The sequence below is a fragment of the Colius striatus genome, chromosome 1 (assembly GCF_028858725.1).
Source record: "Colius striatus isolate bColStr4 chromosome 1, bColStr4.1.hap1, whole genome shotgun sequence".
Taxonomy (NCBI): domain Eukaryota; kingdom Metazoa; phylum Chordata; class Aves; order Coliiformes; family Coliidae; genus Colius; species Colius striatus.
Genome location: NC_084759.1, coordinates 152707159 through 152730687, shown reverse-complemented (window position 1 = coordinate 152730687; position 23529 = coordinate 152707159). Strand labels below are relative to the sequence as shown.

The 23529-nt window shown below is 54.7% G+C and overlaps 1 protein-coding gene across 1 annotated transcript; it reads right to left on the bottom strand.

Moving 5' to 3' along the window:
- Positions 1-39: 39 nt before the first annotated feature.
- On the bottom strand, positions 40-22513 carry MICALL1 (MICAL like 1). Its single transcript, XM_062012410.1, has 16 exons — positions 22343-22513; positions 14505-14553; positions 13961-14102; positions 12850-12953; positions 12018-12151; positions 9141-9718; positions 8562-8625; positions 6750-7135; positions 5324-5802; positions 4760-4894; positions 4306-4432; positions 3910-4000; positions 3456-3529; positions 3014-3128; positions 2297-2343; positions 40-1978 (listed from the first exon to the last, which is right to left on the bottom strand). Exons 1-16 carry the CDS (start codon positions 22486-22488, stop codon positions 1857-1859), a joined length of 2793 nt encoding a protein of 930 aa, XP_061868394.1. The 5' UTR covers positions 22489-22513; the 3' UTR covers positions 40-1856.
- Positions 22514-23529: the final 1016 nt, after the last annotated feature.

Here is a 23529-nt window from a genome sequence, read left to right as displayed (position 1 = left end):
CTGAGACAACACAGGTGCACAAAGGAATCACGAATCTAAGCCACGAATGGTTTGTAAATCCCAAGCTTCTTTTAATTCCTGTTCAGGTGAATGGAAGTCAGAGAGTTAGTACAGTAGAATTTGCAGATCAAACTTCTGACTGGGCGTGGGGCCAAGGGGCATCAGGCTGAAGGGATCCCGATGGCCTTTGGCAACAGTGACGCGACAGCGGGCTCTAAAGAGGACTTTGGAGAACAGTTGTGCTTTGGGATCTCCCCTCCCCACTGCTCCTCATTGGCCTGCTGGGGTATGGCAAGGGTGAGATGGCATCACCAGCGCAGGGCCGAGCTCATCACTCCCCAGCCACAGAGGCCACGCTGGGATTGAAGAGGAGCTCAGGTCTCTCAGGTTTTGGGAAACAAGTATCCCTTTCCAGAATGGTACACCAACCACCTTGCAAGGCACTGCTCTGAGAGTGTTTGGGCTAAAGCCTGTTGGGTTTTTAGAAGGGGTAGCAGCAGATTGCTCAGGGCTGGTTATGTCCAATTTGCTAATGAGAAGGCATGATGAACGGCTGACCAACCAAACACCCGGGAACCTCTAATTCAAACTGATCCAACAATTCAATAAATAACTCCTCACCTTGGAGGAGAAGGCAGGAAACAAGAAGGGAAGGAAGAAGGGATGGTTGGAAGAAGGCTGGCCCCCATTCCCTCCTCCACTGTACACACGCTCACACACACATGACAAAATAAAATAAAGGGCTTTTAAAAAGTTTGGGGTTAGGGGGGTTGAATTCATCTAGTCAAGCAGGTGTAAAAAATAACCCACCAACCCCTGCACACTTCTAAAGTACACACAGATGAAGCTGGGTCAGGGTCAGTTGTGACTGCACCTCTCAGAATCAGAGTGGCAGGGGTTGGAAGGGACCTTTAGAGATCATCCAGCCCAACCTCCTGCTAAAGCAGGTTCACCTCGATCAGGTCACAGATCTGGTTGTGCTCAGGGGCACAGCTTCAGGGTCCCTTGCCAGCACCGAGTCAGTTTTGAGCTTTTCTGCCCTTGCCTGGAAAAGGAATATTTCCCCCCCTTGAAGGCAGCAGTGTCAGCGGTGTTTAGCAGCAGGGGGGTGGGTAAGATGTCCTGAGTAGGGCGTGAGTCCCATCCTAGCAGCTCTAATGCGGTCCCCTTGGCTCCTCTCGGCCCTGTGACAGAGCCCACCAGCCCAGGGAGGGGACAGCTCTAAATAAATAGGGCACAGTTATTTTTTTGGCTATGGCTCTAGAGCCTTGTGACATGGGAGTGATTTCTTAAACATTTTAGTTGAGGCCAGTAAAACCCAAAGGATCCTGGCTCTAACGCCAGAGTTTTCTCCTGAAGTTAAAAACGGGATAGGAAGGGGACAAGAGCGGGTGGGCAGGGAGGGACCCCTCCTGGTAGAGGTCGGAGGCACGTGGAACTGTCACAGTTAAAAGCAGGAGAAGGGACGGGGTGGGGAGGGAGGGGGCATTTAGTGCAAGTTTTCCCACAAACACCAAACTCCTTGGCTTGCTTCTCAGTTAATAACAAGAACAAGCAACGGGGTGGCGGATCCGTGAAGCGACTGCGTCTTCCCTCCGCCCCGTGAGCGAGGCCTCCAGGGGGACGCTCCTGCTCCGGCGCTGCCTCAGCACGGGCAGCCTTTTGGTGGGACTCACCCGCTCCGGGCAGAGGGCTGGAGTCTCCCCGGGGCAGCAGCTCTGGTGCCTGGGGAAGGAGCTGGGGGAAGGGGCGAGGGGAGCGGAGGGAGATGAGCTCCCTGGCAGGAGCCCCAGCCAGCTGCTGAGAGGCCGAGGCAGTTGGGGAGCACATCCCTCCGACTGCTGCTGTTCCCTTGCTTAGCTTTTCTCCTTGGGTGACTTGCTCTTGGAGTCATGCTTGTTGCCCAGCAGCTTAAGCACCTTCATGGGCTTGAATTTGCCTTTCTTCTTGCTCTCTGTCTCCGTCTCCTTGTGGAATTCTGGGGTTGCAAAGGGAGGTTGTTACTGTGGTACTGATGGTTGTACACACACACACATACACGCGACAACGGGGGCAAGGCTGGGAGCCATGCACCAAAGCCCTCCTCCACTGTCTGCACACTCCTTCCTGTGGTAACGGGGGCACGCAGCACAACTGTGCCCTAAACTCCAACAGCCCTACAGGAAAGGCTCCAGAGTCTACACAGAATAGATTCAGTCTCTCCTTCTGCACGTGATTTCACAAGCAGCTCATGCTGCTCCTCACTGGGGTCAGCACTGAAACCATCACTCCAAAAACCTTCCTGACTGTTTCTTACCTTTCCTTTTAATCATGGCTTCCAACATTTTATCCTCTTCCTCTTCCCTGAAAGAAAGAATGGGAAACAGGTCAGCAATTCAGCCCTGAAGACAGCTGCTGTATCGTTAAAGGTTAGAGAACCTCCTACTTGTAAGCCACAGAGGGGCAGATCATAGAATCACAGAATGGCAGGGGTTGGAAGGGACCTTTAGAGATCATCCAGTCCAATCCCTCTGCAGAAGCAGGGTCACCTAGATCAGGTCACATAGGAACATGTCCAGGCGGGTCTTGAAGACCTCCTAGGAAGGAGCCTCCACACCCTCCCTGGGCAGCCTGTGTCAGGGCTCCCTCACCTCAACAGTGAAATAGTTTTTTCTTATGTTTAAGTGGAACTTTTTGTGTTCCAGCTTCATCCCATTGCCCCTTGTCCTGTTGCTAGCTACTATAGAAAAAAGGGACGTCCCAACCTCCTGATACCCACCCTTCAGATATCTGTAAATGTTAATATCCATCACTGTCCCACGAGCATTTGCTACCAGCAGGATAAATCCCACGTGCTGCATGTCCTTTCCCACAGAAGGCATTCAAATAGACAAGAATCAGGAAGCCTGGGAAAGGCATCAACACGGGGACATCTTGAGATACCTGCTGAGATGCTCGTGTGGTGCTGAGTCAGATGGGTTATGCTGTTCCCCACTCTCCCAGCCCAGCCCAGCCCAGCCCAGCCTTCACTCACCTCTGCCGGTCCTCATCCAGGCAGTTCACAATGGCGTTCCTCTGCTCAATGATGGTCACCAGCTCCTGCATCAGCACCTTTTCCCTCCCTCGGTCCTCGTCAGTCCAGTCCTTCTCTACTCAGCCGAACCCCGAGGAAGAACAGGCAGTTAAATGGCTGAAGGAGCTCTGAAATTCAGAGCTTTGGGGCAGAGATACCCTAGCACCATCTCCTGCCACTCTGGCATGCTGCAGGGCCAGTTGGGCTAGCGATGCTGTGGAGGGAGAGCTCAGTAAGGTGGCACCTCACGGGGACAAAAGGGGCGTGTCCCTGCAGAAGGCTGGGGACATTGTGCTGGGATCCCTAAAGATCTGCCTCTCCTCACCTGGGACCCACCTAGGCAGGAAGGGAAAATTTTCCCAGGGGAGAAACGGAGGTAACTGCCCTCAGGGCGATGCCCCACCTGGCTTGTTGAGGAGGCAACGCAGCTCATACTCCACATCGGACTGCCGCTGCTCCAGGTTCTGCTGCTTGAAGCTGCAGGGGAACAGGACGCTGTTAGGAACACTGTAAAGCTCCAGAGAGGCAGAACATCATCCCAAGGCACGGGGGATAGCTTGGAAAGAACCCCCGAGACGTTGATCTCATCCTGCCTGGCCAGGGAGCCAAGCACCAAGCAGGAACCCAAGCACCAAGCAGGGACCAGCCCTGGCCGCTCAAGGAGGAGATGCTGTGGGGGCTCTGGTGGATCACTCCCCAGAGTGTCTGGATGTATTTGTCTGCTTATCCTCTTTCCCATGCTTCTCCAGGGAAGGAGGCCACATCAGGCTCTCGCCTGGAACCACAGCCTCAGGAGGGCTGAGACAGGGCTCCCTGCAAGGGCAGCAGAGCCTCCCCACGCAGCAGCACATACTCACATGTAGATGAGCTCTGACTCGTGGCGCACCAGCATGTGCTTCTCATGGATGAGCTTGAACCAGTCCACCAGCAGGCTGTCCTCGGGGCTGTCTGCCAAGCAAAGGGACCACTCAGAGCCAGCCCCAGCCCCGTTGCATCCTGTTACCTCAAGTCAGGACAGGGGCCAGAACCAACCTGACCTGAGCCTATTCCAGAGTCTGAGAGAGACTTTACGTCTTCTCCTGTTGCCACTCTAGGGACAACTCCATGTCTCGGGTATGGCTGTGACTGTTCTCAGAGCCCAGCACAGCCCCCTGTGCTCTTCCAACCCCAGCAGCAGCAGTCACTCCTGCTATCTCCCTGGCAGCCCCAGGGTCCGTCCTGCCCCACACCCACAGACAGCCCACCCCATGTACCATTCTCAGCGCTGCGAAGCTTCTCCTCCAAGGCCACCCCACGGTGCTCCAGCTGGTCCAGCTGGTGCTCGATGGCATCCATCTCCCCATAGATATCTTCCTCGGGGATGTACTGATCTGTCTGCACCTGCCAACCACAAGGCACACACCTCCATTGCCATCGACCTCTAGTTCCCAGGGGTAACCCAAAGGCTGGTCAACACTAAAGGGGGTGAAGGGACAATAGAATGCTCCACCTAAGCGTGGATCCCAAAGTCCCATCCCACTCTGGTGCACAGGAAGGTCATGGTATTGCCATCAAATAGGGTCAGGCTCAGACACCATCCTCCCCAGCCATAGCCACCTGCTGCAGACCCTGCCTAGGCCCTCATCAGCAGGCTACATGTGCATAGCTATGGCCATGGGGATAGCACAGAGCTGCCTTTGCCCCCCCTGCTCCCGAGGGCCCTTTCACCTTGCGTTTGATGAGCGGGAAGCCATGGCCTGGGGCGGGAGGACGCACAGGCTTGGAGCCCTTGGGAGGTTTCTTCGCGGAGGGGGAGGCGGCAGGCGATGGCTTGCGGTTGAAGGGGTTTTCTTTGCAGGAAGACTGGAGAGAGGGGGAACACAAGGAGATACACGAGCGTCCAAGGGGTACAGTAGCATCCCACACCCTCCTAGAAGAAGGACACTGCACTGATCTCCACCAGCAGCCCAGCCATGGGGCAAAACTTAGCTGTGCTCCTGTTTGGCACTAGTTCCCCAGCTTCTCTCTAATAAGAACGCCGAGTTCTCTTCCTTCAAGGTTCCCTACCTATTTGCTCCAGCCACACAACATCCTGCCTCCTGCTGAGCACATGGGGCAGGCAGAGGATGAGCAGAGCCATCATTTCACGAGCACATGCCTGAGGCTGGCTTGCAGGAGGTCACACACCAAACCTACCTAAGTGGTAAGCCTGGATCAATCCCTGTTATGACTGAGTGATGAATAAGGAAGAAAACCCCCCTGATCTCGATGGGAGGGAGGTCATCATCTCACCTTCAGCTGTGGCTTGGGTGAGGAGGGTGTCTTCGGGCTCCCAGCATCCCCCTCAGAGGCCGAGAGGATGGGTGTAGGGCTGGCCCCAGCAGGAGGTTTGGGGGGCAGCCGGCTGGGGCTGGTCTTTAAGCTGCCAGTGGAGATGCTCCTGGTGGTGTGGGGGGTGCTGGGCTGCACCTCCCCGCTGAAGCTGGCCAGCTCACTGGAGGAGGAGAAGGAGGAGTTGGTAGAGAGGCTGGCTGGGGCAGCAGGGCTCTCGCTGGAGGAGACGCTGGCCAGCGGCGTGTCAGTGCTACAGGTCTTGGTGGCTGTTGGCGTGTGGACTGTGGGCTCTGAGGAGCTTTTGGGCACTGAGGCCTCATCGGTGTCACCCAGCACCTTGGCTGAACTCTCAGAGCTGATGCTCTCCAGGCTGAGGGCTGGAGATGGGGTGGAGGATGATGGCTCAGAGTGTGACAGCCTAGAGATGGGATGATGAGCTGCAAAGCAAAGGGAGAGCTCAGGAAGAATCACAGAATGGCAGGGGTTGGAAGGGACCTTTAGAGATCATCCAGCCCAACCCCGTGCTAAAGCAGTTTCACCTCCATCAGGTCACACAGGAACGTGTCCAGGCAGGTTTGGAAACCTCCAGAGCAGGAGACTCCACACCCTCCCTGGGCAGCTTGGGCCAGGGCTCCCTCACCTGAGCAACAAAGAAGTTTTTATTTGTGTTTAAGTGGAACTTTTTGTGTTCCAGCTTATGCCCATTACCCCTTGTCCTGTCACTGGACACTACAGAAAAAAAGCTTTGCTCCATCCTCCTAACACCCACCCTTTAGTTACTTATTTACTTCAGTTACTAAGCGTTAATGAGGTTCCCCTTCAGTCTCCTCCAGGCTAAACAGCCCCAGGTCCTGCACCTTTTCCTCATAGGAAAGATGTTCCAGTCCCCTGATCATCTTGGTAATCCTGTGCTGGGCTCTCTCTACAGGTTCCCTGTCCCTGGAGCTGAGAAGCCCAAAACTGGACACAGTACTCCAGATGAGGCCTCAGCAGGGCAGAGTAGAGAGGGAAGAGAGCCTCTCTTGACCTGCTGCCCACACTCTCCTTAATACACCCCAGGATGCCATTGGCTTTTCTGGACATGAGGGCACATTGCTGGCTCATATTTAGTTTATTATCAACCAGGATTCCCAGGTCTCTCTCTGCAGAGCTGCTCTCCAGCAGGTCACCCCAAGCTTGTACTGGAGCATGGGGTTGCTCCTCCCAAGGTGCATTTGACCTCTCTGCCCAACTTTCAAGCTGTTCAACATCTCACTGAATGGCAACACAGCCTTCTGGTGAATCAGCCAGTCCTCCCAGTCTGGTGTCATCAGAAGGGCAGGCAGGAGAAGAGCAGTATATATTCCAAGGGGCCTCTCAGGGGCTGGGGAGGAAGGAATCTCACCTAGTGGGGAGGCACTGGGGGCTCGTGGAGCTGGCCGCTTCTTCGCCTTTGGGCTGCTGGTGGGAGTGATGCCGTACCAGGGGTGGAGAGGCTTGGCAGCAGACTCGCTCTGCTCCTGCTCAGGTGTGCTCTTTTGGGCATCAGCACTTTCCTCTTCCTCTTCATCCTCGTCCTCAAAGGGGTTGTAAGATTTGGGCTCTGTGGCGTCAGACCTGCTCTCCTCGCTGCTGGCTTTCCTCACCTCCTCCCCACCTTCCTCCTCTGAAGTCCTACTCAGAGTCTCGTGGCTGCTGCCTGGGGGAGGAGGGGGAGCTGGCTTCTTCTTGGGCTCTGCTTGCACTAAGGCCATCCACGGCGGGTCCTTGGCTCTCACAGCAGCTCCAGCACTGCAAGAAGAGAAAGAGAGACTGAGGTAGCGGGAAGTACAAACAAGCTGGGATAGTGAGGAATGGGAGAGGGACTTAACCCTCAGCTAAAAGGATGGATGGAGTGGCATGCCTCTCATGCAGAAGCAGCTTTCTCATCCAAGGGTGGTCCTAGACTTCCCCAGACACGAAGTGTCTCATTCTCTGTGGGCAAACCTATGGGCCTGAGGGAAGCACAGCCTGCCTGACTTGCTCACTGGGTTCAGTGTTTTGGATTCTGAATATTACAGACTGTCTGCTAAGCAGCAATAAAAGCTGAGCTGTTCTCCACTCCTCAGCACCATTCTTACACCCAGCTCTGCCCCTCAGGCTGTGGGTGGAGGGGTAGTTGAGATCAGACGCTTGCCCTTTGTGGTCACACTCCTTTCCGGCACTTCAGAGGGCTGTTTGTCATCTTATCATCTGAGTAGCCCAGGGTTGGACTCCTCTTTGCTAAATCCTGCAGCTGGAAGCACCACTGCTCCTCTGGGGCCATGGCCACCAGCAAGCCCACACCACAGCTCAATGCATCAATCACAGAATGGCAGGGATTGGAAGTGATCTCTAGAGATTATCCAGCCCAATCCCCCGCTAAAGCAGGTTCCCCTCCATCAGGTCACACAGGAATGTGTCCAGGCTGGTTTGGAAACCTCCAGGGCAGGAGACTCCACACCCTCCCTGGGCAGCCTGTGCCAGGGCTCCCTTACTTGAACAGCAAAGAAGTTTCTCCTCATGTTCCAGTGGAACTTCCTGTGTTCCAGCTAGTGCCCATTATCCCTTATCCTGTCACTGGCCACCACAGAAAAGACTGGCCCCAGGTACTCCTCAGGGAAGCGGCTGCCACGTGCTGCACGCACCCTCTCCTCAGCCGCTGCGAGCGCGGGGTGTTTGTGCAACCCATGTCCCAAGAGCAGGCAAAGGGGCACCAATGCCAGCAGGCTCCTGGGTGACGGCCCAGGACGTGTAAAGGCTGCAGCCAGGCACTCACAGTGTCCCTGCACTGGACCCTTCCCAGGACAAACCCTCCACAAGGCAGTCATAGAATCATAGCCTCATAGAATGGTAGAGGTTAGAAGGGACCATTAGAGATCATGAGTTAAGTGTCCTCTTTTCAAGCACGGCCATTTCAGACGGTACTTGGCAAAGTGCAGTCTACATGTGCCATGGAAACACCTTTCTGAAGCCTCCAACCTCTTTACAAACCCTAAGACATAAACACCCTGGGAGGTACAGACAAACACTGCCGGCCTGATAACTGGGCTGGCACCCATTAGGGTAAGGGAAGGGGCCTGATTGTGGCCTACATAAGAGGGCTGATGGAGGTGGGGGACGAGACCACAGCTGAGCTGCCCCCACAGCCCCACCTCGCAGTGGGGTTCGTAGGTGATCTGTGAACAGAAGGACGTACCGATCAGAGGAGCAGGGTCTCCCTCGAGGTTTTGGGACAGGGGCGCTGGGTTCAGGTACCCTACCTAGAAAGACACAGGGTCAGACTGTCACAACACCAAAAGGACATGAAGAAAGAGGTTAAATCAACATGAAGCACCCTTTACACATCTGCCCCGGGCAGCTGGCTATTCCTAAGCTCCAAAGACCTCATGGTGTTCCTCTCAGAGTCGATGCTGTCAGTCAGTCAACCTCAAACATCCCCTTTTGCCTTTCTCCTCCCCAACTCACCCCAGCAGTTCCACCTGGAGAAATGACATGCCCCTCTGTCCCCACACTGCTCTGGCACTACTGCCTTCCCTCCACACCGGCAGCCTCCCCTGCAGAGCTCTGCAGAGAGACACGAGGGAGCGGGCAGGTGTGAGACCTAGTGCTGCTCTCCCAGCTATGGGACACGGCTGGCAGTCAAAGGCTCGCTACCTGAGCCTCAGATTTACTCACAGGCACGAGGGCGTCAGGCTGCAGAGAAGGAATGAAACTCATCCAACCTTTGCTGCTGGGGAAGTGGAGGGTAAGCCCTGCCACCACTGTGCTCTCTTACCATTCATCATGGCGGGTCCACACTCGCTGCCCTCGCCCTGGAGAGTGGACCTGGGCCGGGGGACGGGGTGAGATGTGGGGGGTGAGAGGGCCGAGGCGTCGGCAGCCCTCCTTGGGGCAGGGGTGGGCCGCGTGTCTCTGAGCCGTCGGTCCAGCGAGCTGCCTTTGTCCTGGGTGAGCACTGAGGGCTTGCTGGGAAGGGGAGGCCTGGGGGGAGTGTGGGAGACAGCTGCTCCACCGCCACCGTGAGCAGGGGGCATTGCTGTCTCTGCTTTGCTGGCCGTGCTGTCCTCCGCCGGGCCTGCTAGCCCCTCTGCAGGCATTTGGGTCTCTGTCGTGCTCTCCAGCGAGCCGCCATCATCCTTCCCCGCCTCTGCTCCCGCTGGGAGAGCATCCTCAGCCCCGCTGCCAGCCCCAGCCTCAGCTCTCAGCTCTGGTGACCGCCGGTCTGGGCTGGGCCTCCTCTCCGCCTTCGCACTCATGGCCAATTTGCCACGATGCTGCGTGCAGACGAAAGTCCCTGCCTCTGACCCGGGCTTGTAGGACCCCGGGAGCAGCGTGCTGGAGCACTCCTTACACCTGCCAAGGAGAGGAGATAGCCTCGTGAGATGGGGGACACCGTCCTGCCCTTCAGGGAAGGCAACTCACTGGGGAGAGCTTTGCAGTCGCCAGCCCCACTATTAAATCCTATCGTGGTCTTGGGGATGTCATTTGGGAAAGGAGAGGAGCAGAGAAGCACCACCATGCCATTGTGTGAACCCGTGGGGAGCTCACAACTCGAATGCTGCCGCGTTTGGGGTCCTCCTTCAGCTCAGAAAGGATTTAATAGACGGGGAAAGACAACAGCTGGTATTTGGATACAGCATGGTTCCCAGAACTGGAAAAGTAGAAACCCAGAGCTCTCCTGGAAAAGATACAGCTGGTGGGGGACAGCAGAGAGAGCTACAAGAACACAGGTGGCCCTGGGAAGGAGAGGGGGACCAAACATTCACAGACATGAAACAGGGAGTACCAACTGGAGTTAGGGAGCAGCTGGCTTAGAACCAGCACAGCGAGGCTGTGAGCTCCCTTACCCCCTCAAATGTCCAGGTGGGTTAAAGAACTGTCAGAACTGCCACAGACTTTCTCTGTGGCAGGGAAATAAAACAACCTCTCACAAAAAGAAGTCTTAACTAGTAAATAAAATGATGCCATTTCCAACTCAGGAAATCCCTACGCTGGAGGTCTGAGGAGTAGTCAGGGCAAAGCAGCACACAAGCCTGGCCTGGTCTCACACTGGTGCTGAGCATGGTCCCCAGCAACGTCACAGCATTCGGCTTGGAAGGACACGAGGGAATGACACAGTAGGGCCGTTCTTACACTCTGTCTTGCCTGTTGAAACTGGGTTAACAGCTTCCCCATCTTTCACTGCCTGCCACAGCTCCTTGGATCATCCACCCTTTCCCCACTGAGCCTTTGAATCCTCCCTGAGGAAGTCCTGCAGGTGCAAGCGTAATGTCCACCACTGGCAACCAAGCCAGCCTTTTGCCAACCCGGGAAGGGCGGTGGAGAGCACGCACGAGAGAGCCAAGGGCAAGGGGCTGAGCAAGCACTCCCATAAAAACCAAGCCTGTTCCTTCTTGTCTGAACACCAGGCACTCGCAGCAACTGGCTGCCCTACACCGCAAGCAGAGAATTTTGGTGAGGAATCCCGCTCTGGGTTTCTAGCTGACTGGGATTTCCTTTGAAATGTACAGCAGAAGCGTGAGGAGCTCTTGAGAGAAAGGGTATGATGAAATGAACAAGTGGCAAGTTTGGACAAGGGGAGAAAGGTTTGTTTTGGTTTTATCTCCATCAAGCCACAGAAAATGCTGCCACAGGAGATTCCCAGTGAAACAGCACTCAGGAATCAGAAAGGGAAAAAGAAACAACAAAAGAGAGACAAAAAAAGCATCAGGAGGCAAAGCACTCAGGATAAAATTGCAGAGAGCACTATCACTGCACAGTCTGAAGGGCCATGAGCTGTGCCAAGGCAGACACAGCACCTCTCCTATTCCTGGCCCATGAGCAATGCTGCACCTGCACCCCAAAGCTTCTGCTTTTGCCCCAGCTCAGCTCCTCTCATGTGACGCCGTTTCCATGACACATCCCCACCTGGCTTAGGCAGAACTGTTTATACAGGTGAATGAGGCCTCCCTCATCTCCCCAGTGGCTCAACACTTCTGTCCTCAGATGCCAGCTTCCCACTTGCCAGCTCTTGTCCTGTGGGCCACAGGAGATATCTTATCCCTTCATCATCAGAGCTGGGAAAGCAAAATGAAATAACTTCACAGGTGCTACAGGTAAGAACCTGCTCCCAGGGAGTAACCACAGAGCTGCTGACATCTAATCCCTCATTCCTCGGTTTGGTAACAGTCTGCAGCTCTCCACATGCACCTCTGAGAGCCCAGCACCACCCCAGGCAGCGTGGGAGCCTGTATATCCAGCTGAGGATGTGGAGTGTAGGTGGAAGGAGGTCTGTAGGACAATGTCTTGGCTTAGACCTCATTGGAAGGTGAGGGGTGAATTCTGGGTAGGAAGGTGGTAAAGAGGCCAAGCATCCTTGTTTGTGGAGGTGGGAGAAGGATGGGGGGCTGGGATCCCAAGACAGCCAAGTGGGAAAGAGCAAAAGAGGCAGGGAAGAGGAGAAGCAAGCAGCACAAGGCTGGACAGAGAGACTTGTCAGCCCTCTGGGACATGGAGCTGGCAGCAAACGGACCCTCTTCAGTATCATTTTGGGCAGCGTCCCTGATGCTCCATGTTGCCCAAGGACGCAGACACACAGACAAGGTGCAGCTGGCCACAGGCCTCCAGTTTGCCAAGGAGAGGGGCTGCCCCAGCGGGCCTGGCCACGACATACCTAAAGCAGTGGCGGTGGTAGAGCTTGCCCTCGGCCAGGTAGCGCTGGACCAGATGGACGTGCTGCTGGCAGGCTGCACAGGTGCTGCTGAGTGTGCTGCGCTGAGACCGCTCCTCCTGGCAGGGAGCATCCTCCTGAGACACAATGCACGGGTAGCTGAGGTTGGAGGGGGGGCCACGAGCTCCTCCCCAGCCCCACGGCTCCTCCACAGCAGCTGCTCCCTGGGCAAGGCCCGTTGCTGAGTGCTTGTGGCACAGCTCAGGGGCTGACAATGCACAGAACAGCTGCCCCCGAGGCCAGGCGCAGGCAGGCTGCCTCTTCCCAAATTAGAAGGGGCCGTTCCAAGAGGTGCCTTGTCCCTGCCTAGGGTGGAAGAGCTGCGGAAGGGACTAATCTAAACCTCAGGCAACAGGGAACCACAGGAGGAACCCTCTCTTTTTGGAAAATGTACCATGCCAGACACGCTAAAACCTGAAATAAAGGGCCAAGAAAGAAAGAGGCATTTTTTTCTGCTCTTCTAATCTCACATTCCTGCTCTTTCCTCATCTACACGGTTATCTTCCCACAGGAAGGAGTGCGCTTGTGCCCTGGGCAGCTCAAGGAACCACAGAACACTAATCCACCCAACCTCTTGCCTGCTATAGACAAATATTGGTCCATAGACTCCTGGAGAGAAATCACTCTCTGAACTGTGTCTCCCAAGAGACTGAAGTCCTACCTCTCATCCCAAAACACACAGGCAGGCCCCTGCCAAGACCCATCCCTCTGTGATGGGCTCTTCCCTTGTCTCCCCACCCACAGCACCCCTGCTTTGGATCAAGAAATGAGGTACCTGTGGTGCCGGGGGACCCTCGTGTGCAGCCACGGGCTTCTTGTGGGACAGCAGAGGAGGAGAGGAGGCAGCAGCTGGGCACTTCACAGGGGGAGGGACTCCGGCTGGAAGCAGAAGGCAAAGGAGGATCAGGCATCCAGAGGAGCAGTGACTCACACCACCCATGTGGGGGAAGGGGAGGGGAAAAGAAAAAACCCAATCATCCAGCCTTGTGACATGGGCTGGGACTCACGCTCCCAACATTGCTGAGCCTATTTTAGGTGGAAGAGACAAACACAATCTAATAATGGGTCAGCCTGGCTCTGCTGGGGATCCCCTGCTGGGGCCCAGGAATACCAGCCTCTCACTGGGATGTGATTTACTCGTCAAATGCTGCTTGGCTTCTTTGTCGCTAACTCCCTGAGCGATGTTTGCCCTGCTGCTGTGTTCTTGTGACCCACTGGGCCCTGGGGCTTCCGGGCTGTCAGCAAGTCTGCAAAGCATCCTTCCATCTTGCTGGGAGACCAGCAACCCTGGACAATAATGCACATGTGGAAGAGATTTATCTGATGTTGTGGCTACACAGCAGAGCGGAGGAGACCTGGAAGCCTCAGCTCTACTCACAGGAGGGATGCCCTGGAAGAGCCACCTCAGAGCAGCACCCGGCTCAGGCTGCGGCTGCAAGGACAGATGAGCTGACTGGAGCTGGTCCCTATCCCTCTGTCCTCCAGTTGCTTCACACTTGCCAATGTGATAAAAATTAGCTGTGGTAAGCAGGCAGGTAAGCAGGTTGCCTATCTAGCTTTCTCCCGTTTTAGTGGGTTAAAGCAGATCTCAGAGGGGTTGACAGCACCAGGGTGGTGGCCCAGCCCCGACAGCAGGAATGCAGCAAGGAGGGAGGAGAAACAAGGCGTTCCTCTTTCCACAGGCTGAGCTGTTAAATCACTCCTCACCTCTTGTGAAACATCACCCTACTCCACTCCTTGCTCCAGGCCTTCCTCTAGATCCAGGGGAGGTACTACTTGCTCCTCTCCCCTTCTCCACAAGCACATGCAGCTCCTACTTGCCATAGAAAGCAGGAAGCACCGAAGCGGGGGCAAAGAGGAAGCCAGAGGGGTGGGAGGACACTCACCTTGGCTGGGGTTGTTGAAATGGTTGTAATACTGAGACACGTAAGTCATGATGCTGAGGCAGTCAGGGACTTTCATTGACACCATGTCATTGGGATCTAGCAGGGCTGGGATGCCCAGCTCCCGCTCTGCCACCTCAAAGGCCTGCAGGAAGAGCAGAGAGAGGCATCAAGCAGAGAATGCTGATGCTCCCTGAGAAATAACAGATAAATCAACAAGTTGGAAGGACGCTGGGGAAAGTTAAGTAGCAAGCCTGTGGCATCCCTGACAGACAGAGGCTCCCAGACATGCCGTTTCACTCAGATGTTGTCTTGGCTACAGTACTATCAGGATAACCACTTTATCTTCTCCTCAGTACAGGCTGATGATGGAAGCTGATGTCTCAGATTCCCTTAAGTTTCCAGAGAAGCTCCTGCCTGTTATTTACAAACACAGATTTTTCCAACACCCTCACTACTGTCAGAAAGTCCTCCCATGCTACGTGACCTCCATCAAGTCGTTCTCATGTCCCTTCTTCCTTCTGTGTACTGCATAACGGGGACTTACCAAGCGGTTGTTCTCATAGACGTCATCCTTGGAGAGAGAATCAAAGTCTCTGAAACGAGAGAGCACAAAAAAAAAGCCACATGAGGTGCAGAGGAAAAGGACCTTAAATGCCACCACACGCAGGTTCTCAGTGCAACCAACTTTACAACGACTCAACATTTGAGACCCAAGATAAATGCCCCCCTGAATAAAGGCTGCAGAAACACCAAGGCCACGTTGTGGTTAGCACAACACACTGCAGCACTGAAGGGTGCAGGACATCATGCTCAACACGGCCCTCCAAGGCCACTGGCACAACAGCAGAAGGAGGATGGGGAAACTGAACCCCTATCACAAGAGAAAGAGCTGCCTGCACTGGATCTCACCCTCCTACGAGGGTCCTTGGATAAACTTCCTTGTGATGCCTTAAAGGATTTGAGGTCACCCCAGGATTTGAGGTGACACAGAAGGTCTTAAACTGTACTTCTGTCCCCACTTGGCCCCTAACACAGCACACAGCAAACCATCCTCAGCTGCAGCCTTTACAGCGAGGCAGCTTGCTGAATGCCAAGGTGCTCAGGGTGCAGAGGTGACCTCAGCAGCACCCAACCCAGGCACGATGGGGCATTTCAGCTGTTCCCCTGGATTCCTTCAGGCCATAGAATCAGCCTGGTCACAGGGATCAAGTAGCTGCCCTTGTCAGGGGAGCAGAGGGTTAAACCAGTCTGCAGGTTTTCAGTAGAGGGAGATATCTCAATGCAGGAGTTAGTTATGCCTTTTGCATGTGTGCGTGGGCATGATGTGTGACAACAGCACCACACTGAACCACTGATCACAGCCCCTTCCTGCCAAGGATCTCAGCTTCCTCACCAGAAAAAGCTGGTGCAGCAGCAGCTCAGTGTGTCTGCAAGCTAGATTGACAAAGGACAAGTCCCAGAGAGGTTTAGGGTCAGACAAATCATAGAATCGTTCTGGTTGGAAAAGACCTTTAAGATCATCAAGTCCAACCCCTCCCTTCACACTGCCGAGCCCACCAGTAAACCATGTCCCTCGGCATCTCAGCTACCCAGCTTTTAAATATCCCCAGGGATGGGCACTCCACCACCTCCCTGGGCAACCTGTGCCAGTGTCTGACAACGCCCTCTGAAAAAGTTCTTACTAATCTCCAATCTAAACCTCCCCTGGTGCAACTTGAGGCCATTTCCTCTTGTTCTATCACTTGTTACTTGGGAGAAGAGACTGACCCCCGCCTCACTACAGCCTCCTTTCAGGTAGCTGTAGACAGTGATAGTGTCTGCCCTCAGCCTCCTCCAGGCTAAACACCCCCAGCTCCCTCAGCTGCTCCTCATCAGACTTGTGCTCCAGACCCTTCACCAGCTCTGTTGCCCATCTCTGGACACTCCTCAGCACCTCAGTGTCTTTCTTGCAGTGAGGCGCCCAGAACTGAACACAGCACTCAAGGTGCAGCCTCACCAGCACCAAGTACAGGGGGACAATCACTTCCCTGGTACTGCTGGTCACACTATTTCTGATCCAAGCCAGGATGCTATCGGCCCTCTTGGCCATCTAGGCTCACTGCTGGCTCATGTTCAGCTTCCTGTTGACCAACACCCCTGGAAACCCACCCCAATACCCGAGAGGGAGCTGCCACAGTCTGGGAGACCAATCCAAAAAGCCAATTCACATTAGAGAGTGTGTCTCCCATTCCAAAAGTGGTGTGCAGGAATCAAGTGACACAGCGTATCCTCAGCCGTGTGCCCATGGAGAGGGGCTGCAGGGTCCTTCCTTTCTCCACTGCCCTGTGCATTTTACTGCCTTTTCCTGTATCATCTCCCCGCCCTCCCCAGCAACACAGCGCAGGGCAACTGTCCCCTTCTCGCAGCCCCTCGCATGCCTTTCCCAACGCTGCAGAGGAAGCCCGTAATGAGCTCAGGAAGATATTCCCAGTTGCCTGTGCCACCATGAAATGGCACTTCCTCCGTTCAAAAGCAGGAGGCTGCTGGTGCCATTCCCCCCCAGACTAATGAAACTGCAGCCGCTCGCTGCTGTGGGAGCAAACGCAACAGAGATGTAGACGATATGATGGGCTGCACCTTCGGCTCTGTGCGAAGCACCTTCCAGAAAGCTCCTGTAAATCTAAGCACAGAACCCGGCCTGCTTGAAATACTGCAACTTTTCCCCCTCCATATACTGGTGAGAAAAGGCTTCGGACACAGCCTTCACTTTGATGTGAAGAATAGTGCCCTTTTCTTTGTATTTATAACCAGTTTCCACTGGGAGATGGGTTTTTTTCCCCTCAGCCTGTTTTTTTTTCCCTGGAATACTCTTTTAACCTTGCTGTATTTTTTTTTTTCCCCTTTTAACAAAAATACCGACTTGGGAACACAGGAGGAGCGATGACAGCAAAGCTCATACATCAACTGCTTTCTAAACACTCATGACCTTCATTTTGAATGTCCTCACTTTCAGGATATGGGAGGGGTGAGGCTGAAAGCTCAAAGACTCCTTGGTGGCCTGAGCTGCTAGAGTGTTTTTTGACAGACAAAACATGGTGCCCACTCCACTCTGCCAAGACAAATCTGCCCAGGAAAGTGGATGCCAGCAGAGAGGACGTGGAGCTGTATTTTCCATCTGCCTCTCCAAACAAGCCAAGCAGGACTGTGCTGACCTGCGTTACTCCTGACATGACCGCTCCCACACTCCGCTCTCTCGCCCTGTATCTCTGGGCATGTTCCCTGCACCAACGTGAGAGGCCTCTCGGGCATAGGGGAGAGTCACCCTAGACATAGCTCTTTACAGAGGAAAACTTGCCATCTCACAGCTCTGACATATGGCTCCATGTCACATTATTTCCTTGCCCTGATCCCAGCAGCCTTCCACCCTGCTCGGGCCCATCTCCTGACAACACATCAGTCCAAGGGATCGGATGTAAGACTCTGGCTATCCCAGCTGCCTTGACTCGACATACTCCAGCATTGTAGCATATCCAGGAGTAATATTTCCATGCAAATAACATCCCAAGCACTTACCTAATTAGACACAAGCAGAGCCACTAAGCACTGCTGGGTTTAGGGCAGCTGCCAGGGAACAGAGCAGCCCCAGGGAAGGGGGAAGGGCACGTTGCACAGCTAAAACCAGAGCAGATTCCTCAAATATAAATCACAAGGACTTTAATGGCAGCACCACATAATAAGCCCTTCAGCTTTCCAGGTCTTGTCAGAGAAACGCAAGCAGTGCAAGGGAAGGAACAAATGAGATTTGTGCTCCTGCCTGTAACCAAACCCCTGGCTCTAGGGACACAAAACAGTGCTTCTAATGCACGGCTCTCATCTGTTTTCCTCTGGCCTCCATCTCTCTCAGCACTTGAAAAGTGTGTGCCATGCTCTCTTATTCTTATCGCCCCTGAATGCCAAAAACCTCCCCCGAGCTCTGGGGAGGCTGCACAGCTCGGGATACAGCTGAAAGATGCCTTTTGCTTCACTAAGCTGTGGCAAATGCCTTGTAAACACTAATTTTGTGCTTTAGAAATCTAAAGCACTGAGCAAACAAACTCATTAATCCCCACAGTCCACTGTCAAGTTGGTCTGGACGCTTTCAGCTTAACTGACAAGGAAAAAGAAGAGATTAAGTGTCTCGCCTCGAGATCACACAGCCAGCATCAGAGTCAGAGGCTAAATCCAGGTTTCTCACTTCCGTAATCGGGAGAGAGAGGCAGTGAAACCCAGTGAGGTGTGTACAGTAGCGGAGCAAGAGTCGGGGACTTCCAGGTTCATGGTTCAACACACGGGTCCAGCAGGTATGTGCCTCACCCTTGGCGGTCAGTTGAAGACACCTTTGGCCAGATTCAGTAGACACTGAGCACTCCTAGTCTACCTCTTTCCAAAAAAAGAAATAAATAAAAAAGGAAGAGTACAGTGTTTCCAAGAGCTCTACAGGAGCTGCTTTGAAAATCTCCAAGGGAGCATCCCTCTGATACCACCTGTCTTATTTCAAGGAGACTGTGTTCAAATCAGGGGTCATGACGAAAATTGCCTCACCTACCCATATGACCTTTGCTGAACCCCAGAACGGTAGGAGTCTAGAGACCAATAGGACAGGGTCTAATTGGAGGCCTGTATCTAGTGGATCCCTCAGGACTCAGTGCTGAAACCGGTACTGTTCAATATATTCATTAATGATCTTGACGAGGGAACAGAGGGCACTGACAGCAAGTTTGCTGATGATACTAAAATGGGGGAAGTGGTTGACACCCCAGAAGGCTGTGCTGCCATCCAACAGGACCTGGACAGGCTGGAGAGTTGGGCAGGGAGGAATCTGATGGAATTCAACAAGGGCAAGTGTAGAGTCTTGCATCTGGGAGAGAATCACCCCATGTGCCAGTACAGGTTGGGGAATGAAGTGTTAGAGTGTAGTGTAGGGGAAAGGGACCTGGGGATCCTGATGGACAGCAGGATGAGCATGAGCCAGCAATGTGCCCTCATGGCCAGGAAGGCCAATGGCATCCTGGGGTGTATTAGAAGGGCTGTGGGCAGTAGGTCGAGAGATGTTCTCCTCCCCCTGTACTCTGCCCTCATGAGACCGCATCTGGAATATTGTGTCCAGTTCTGGGCCCCTCAGTTCCAGAAGGACAGGGAGCTGCTGGAGAGAGTTCAGTGGAGGGCCACCAAGACAATGAAGGGAGTGAAGCATCTCCCTTATGATGAAAGGCTGATGGAGCTGGGGCTTTTTTGTTTGGAGGAGACTGAGGGGTGACCCCATGAATGTTTACAAATAAGTAAAGGGCAGGTGTCAGGAGGATGGAGCCAGGCTATTCTCAGTGAAGGCCAATGATAGGACAAGGGGCAATGGGTACAAGCTGGAGCATAAGAGGTTCCAAAGAAATACAAGGAAGAATTTCTTCACACTGAGGGTGACAGGGCACTGACACAGGCTGCCCAGATGGGTTTTGGAGTCTTCTTCTCTGGGCTCATTCATAACCCACCTGGATGAGTTCCTGTGTGACCTACCCTAGGAGGTCCTGCTCTGGCAGGGGGGTTGGACTAGATGATCTTTTGAGGTCCTTTCCAACCCTTAAGATTCTGTGATTCAGTCTAACCCTTGCTGAAGCAGTTTCACCTACATCCGGTCACACAGGAACACCGTCAAGCAGAACTTTGTGTGTTCCAGCTTATGTCCTTTACCCTTTATCCTGTCTCTGGACACTACAAAAAAAAAGTGTCACCTCATCCTCCTGACACCTAGCCTTTAGGTACTTAGAAGTGTTACTGAGGTTCCCCCATCAGTCTCTCCTGTGGGCTGAACAGCCCCAGTTCCCGCAGCCTTTCCTCATATGAAAGATGCTCCAGTCCCCTGATCATCTTGGTGGCCCTGTCCTGGACTCTCTCCAGTAGTTCCGTGTCTCTCCGGAGCCCAGAACTGGACGCAGGACTCCCAATGAGGCCTCACCAGGGCAGAACAGAGGAGGAGGAGAACATCCCTCAACCTGCTGGCCACACTCTTCTTATTATACCTCAGAATGCCCTGGGCATGATATTCTGTTTCCCAGTGTGTCACCTACCAGCACGGCGGTGCAACGTGGGGTGGCTGGGCAGGGTTAAATAACCAGGACAGGCCAAGAGCCACCACAGCAGCAAAAGACAGCACAGAGGATCAGGATGCCAGAGGAGAGGAGTGGTGCTACACAGGTAGAGAAGAAAGCTCCAGCTTGGCTGTTTTATGGACATGTTCATTCTTTCCCTTGGTGGCCCAAGGGGAAGGCAGCAGGAAAGGGGGAAGCAACTGAGTACAGAGGAACTTCAGCCTTCAGGGAGCAGCGCAGCCATCTCACACAGGCCTGGAGAGCCCCACACAAAGGAAGACCACGCAAGGTCAGAAATATACTTGCAGATCCCTGCCAAGTCCCATTACCGGGCTGACTGAAAGCACTTTAGAAGAAAAGAAGGGCAACCACTTTTCCTCTGCCGTCAGAAGATTTACTGCCTCTGATCCGATCTTCCCATTTCCAAATTGGGACAGGCTGAAGAAGCTGGAACCAGATGAAATGATGCTGCTCTCCTGGATGGTCTCTGAAAATCCTTCTACAACATGCCATGTCCTTGTAAGGCCCCGGGTTTTGTCTCTACAATACAGCTCGTGCAGAGGACCTGTGAGGCATTTAGTTAGGACATCTGCCAGGAGCAGATTTAAGCCCACTGAAGACTTAAGAGCAGCAGCTGCTGCTTAATGGAATGGGAAATGTGGTTAACAGGAAAGCACCAGATACCTTTAGTAACCTTTATTGCAAGGTTCTGATGAACCTCTGCTTTTCAGTTCCCAGTTACTGTGCCACTCTCCAAACAACAATTTAACATTTTCAGCAACACAGTAACTGCAAGCGTTCCTAATTTGCCTCTTCCTCTCCAGCAGCCTTACCACTGGAAGTGCTTCCAGAGGATCTATGTTAGTTGGTCAGAGTAAGCTGTATCACCTGTGAACTGCTGGGACACAAATCCATGCAGGTCCCTCAAGACTGAGAGTGTTGCAAAGCTACACTAAGAGATTCCCACATGCCACGCTGAGGGGTTTGCGGCAGTCACCTGAAACACAGCGGGCAGCAGTGTGGTTTCTAGCCTTCCTGTTCAGCTTCTGCTTATAAAAACACAGGCCTGGTTTGCCCTCTCATGGAAAAGCCAGCTCCACAGTGGAGTCACTGTCAACTCTCTGCCTGCTAGAGATTGAAGGTCATCCTGGGACTGGGTCAGAAAAGAGAATTTGATCAATTCATGCAGGCTCAGAGGAAGAACCACCATTCCAAGAGCAGAATATATACAGAGGATGTACTGCCAGGCTCTGCTGACAGGCTGCAACACAGCAAGGTGGGGCGATGCCTACCTGCACTGCCAGTGCTACCAAAGAGGAGAGCAGACAGAAGCGCTGGGCACGCAGGGTTAGTGAGGCAGGTCGGGGCAGATTCCTTCCAGCAGCTCAGCCAGTTTCTCCAGCCTCACACCGTGCCCTCAAGCAATCCCAAACTCACCGGCTGCCTCTTGAAACTCATATTCCCTCTCAGAACCGCTCTGCAAAAGGCAGGCTGGTGGAGGAAGCACCGCTCTAAGCTGTCTGCTGGGGGAGGATAGCAAGGCTCCATATCCCTGCTGCTATTTCGTACCTCCTGCTTTCACTGCGGCATCCGCAGAAAATGAGCTGGAAGCAAATCCAAGCAGTGACCTGGCCCAGGGCTTTGCGTGTTTCAGAGCGGCTGTTTTTGGCAGCTGGCAATGTCCCTGTGCTGGGCAGGCTTCTGGTTCCAGGGATGGGGAAATGCCCACCTCTGGAAGAGATGAAACAAGCACTCCTGTGCTCGGCTGCCAGCGCCATGCCTGCTCCCCGGCAGGCACCGCTCCCAGCTGGCTGTATGGACCTAGCCCACCTCCCTTACCCTCCTGGGCCTTAAAGCACAGGACTCCCGTTAAGGTTAACCTCGCTGGGTCTGTGAGGCCAGGTCAGAAGGTCATTCGCCGAAACACAACCGTCCCTCCTGCCAGTACCCAACTACTTCAGAGGGTGACAAGGCCACGTCTGTGCTCTCTGCCCCCGAACCCCCAAAGTCCACACACAGGGAGGCTCCGTAGCTCCCTGCCGGTCAGCCTGGAGCCTCCAGCGCCTCCGTCTCCCCCAGCTCCCGGCGATCCTCCCCGGAGGAGCTGCAGAGGGGTACGGGCCGGCCGGGCAGCCCCTCCAGAATCGAGCCTCCCCGCGCTCTTCGCGCCCCAGATCCCCCGACCCCCAACTCCTCCTCCTGCCCTGAGCGACCGCGGGCCGGCGCCGGGCGTCCCGGCGAGGCGAGGCCGGCGCGCCGCGGCCTGCACGGCTGCACTCACAGGAGGTCGGGCCGGTGGCGGTGGAGGATGGCGCAGAAGGCCAGGCCGTCGCGGAACGAGGCGCTGAGGTCGCGGATCTCCACGCCGCGGTAGCCCTCGCACTGCCGGCGGCACCAGGCTTGCAGCGCGGCCCGCGGGCCCGACATCGGGGCGGCCGCCGCGAGTCCCGCCGCCGCCCGCCGCCGCCAGCCCAGGGGCGGGCCGGGGCCTGGGGCGGGGCTCGGGCTGGGGCGGGGCCGTGCCCCGCGGCGAGCGGACGGAGGCCCCTTTGCTCTCGCCCCGCTGCCCTCGTGAGGGTGGAGTAGGGCGGCCTGGCCCGGGGAGGAGGGCAAGGGCCGGGAAAGGGTTCGGAAACCTCCAGAGCAGGAGACTCCACACCGTCCCTGGGCAGCCTGGGCCAAGGCTCCCTCACCTGAACAGCAAAGGAGTTTTTCCTTGTGTTTAAAGTGAAACTTCTGGTGTTCCAGCTTGTGTCCATTACCCCTTGTCCTATGGCTGGACAATACAGAAAAATGTGTTGCCCCATCTGCCTGACACCCACCCTTTAGGTACTTCGAAGTGTTGATGAGGTTCCCCCGGCTCAGTCCTCTCCAGGCTTAACAGCTCCAGCTCCCTCAGCCTTTCCTCATACAAAAGATGTTCCAGTCTACAACTCATCTTGATAACCCTCCCTGTCTCTCTGCAGCTGGGAACTTCAGATGAGGCCTCACCCGGGCGGAGTAGAGAGGGAGCAGAACCTCCTTGGACCTGCTGGCCACACTCTTCTTGATGCATCCCAGGATGTCATTGGCCTTCTTGGCCACGAGGGCACATTGCTGGCTCATGGTTAGCTTGTTAGCAACCAGAACTTCCCCCGTCCCTCTCTGCAGAGCTGCTCTCCAGCAGATCACTCCGATCCTGTGCTTGTGCTTGGGGTAGTTCCTCCAACAGTGCAGGACTCTGCACTTGCCCCTGCTGAGCCTTACGAGGTTCCTCTCTGTCCAGGGTCAGACTCCGAGCAGCTAGAGGCAGGGGCGCATGGTGGGGGGTGAAGGTAGAAAACGTGGGAGGGTGGTAGCCCTGACAGACAGGCCCCAGGGCTGGCTGCTTCCCAGGACAGGGGGGCAATGGGCTGGGGGAATGCAGCCACATCAGGGCTCTTCCCAGCTAAGGGAAGGCTCAATTCTCAGCCAAAAGTCCTGAGTGCA

Coding starts and splice junctions, on each gene's coding strand:
- MICALL1 (XM_062012410.1), bottom strand. CDS start 22,488: ATGTCGGGCCCGCGGGCCGCGCTGCAAGCCTGGTGCCGCCGGCAGTGC. Junction 12,152..12,849: donor AGGGTCCCCCGGCACCACAG/GTACCTCATTTC, acceptor ATTGTGTCTCAG/GAGGATGCTCCCTGCCAGGA. Junction 4,433..4,759: donor TCCCGCTCATCAAACGCAAG/GTGAAAGGGCCC, acceptor TGTGGTTGGCAG/GTGCAGACAGATCAGTACAT.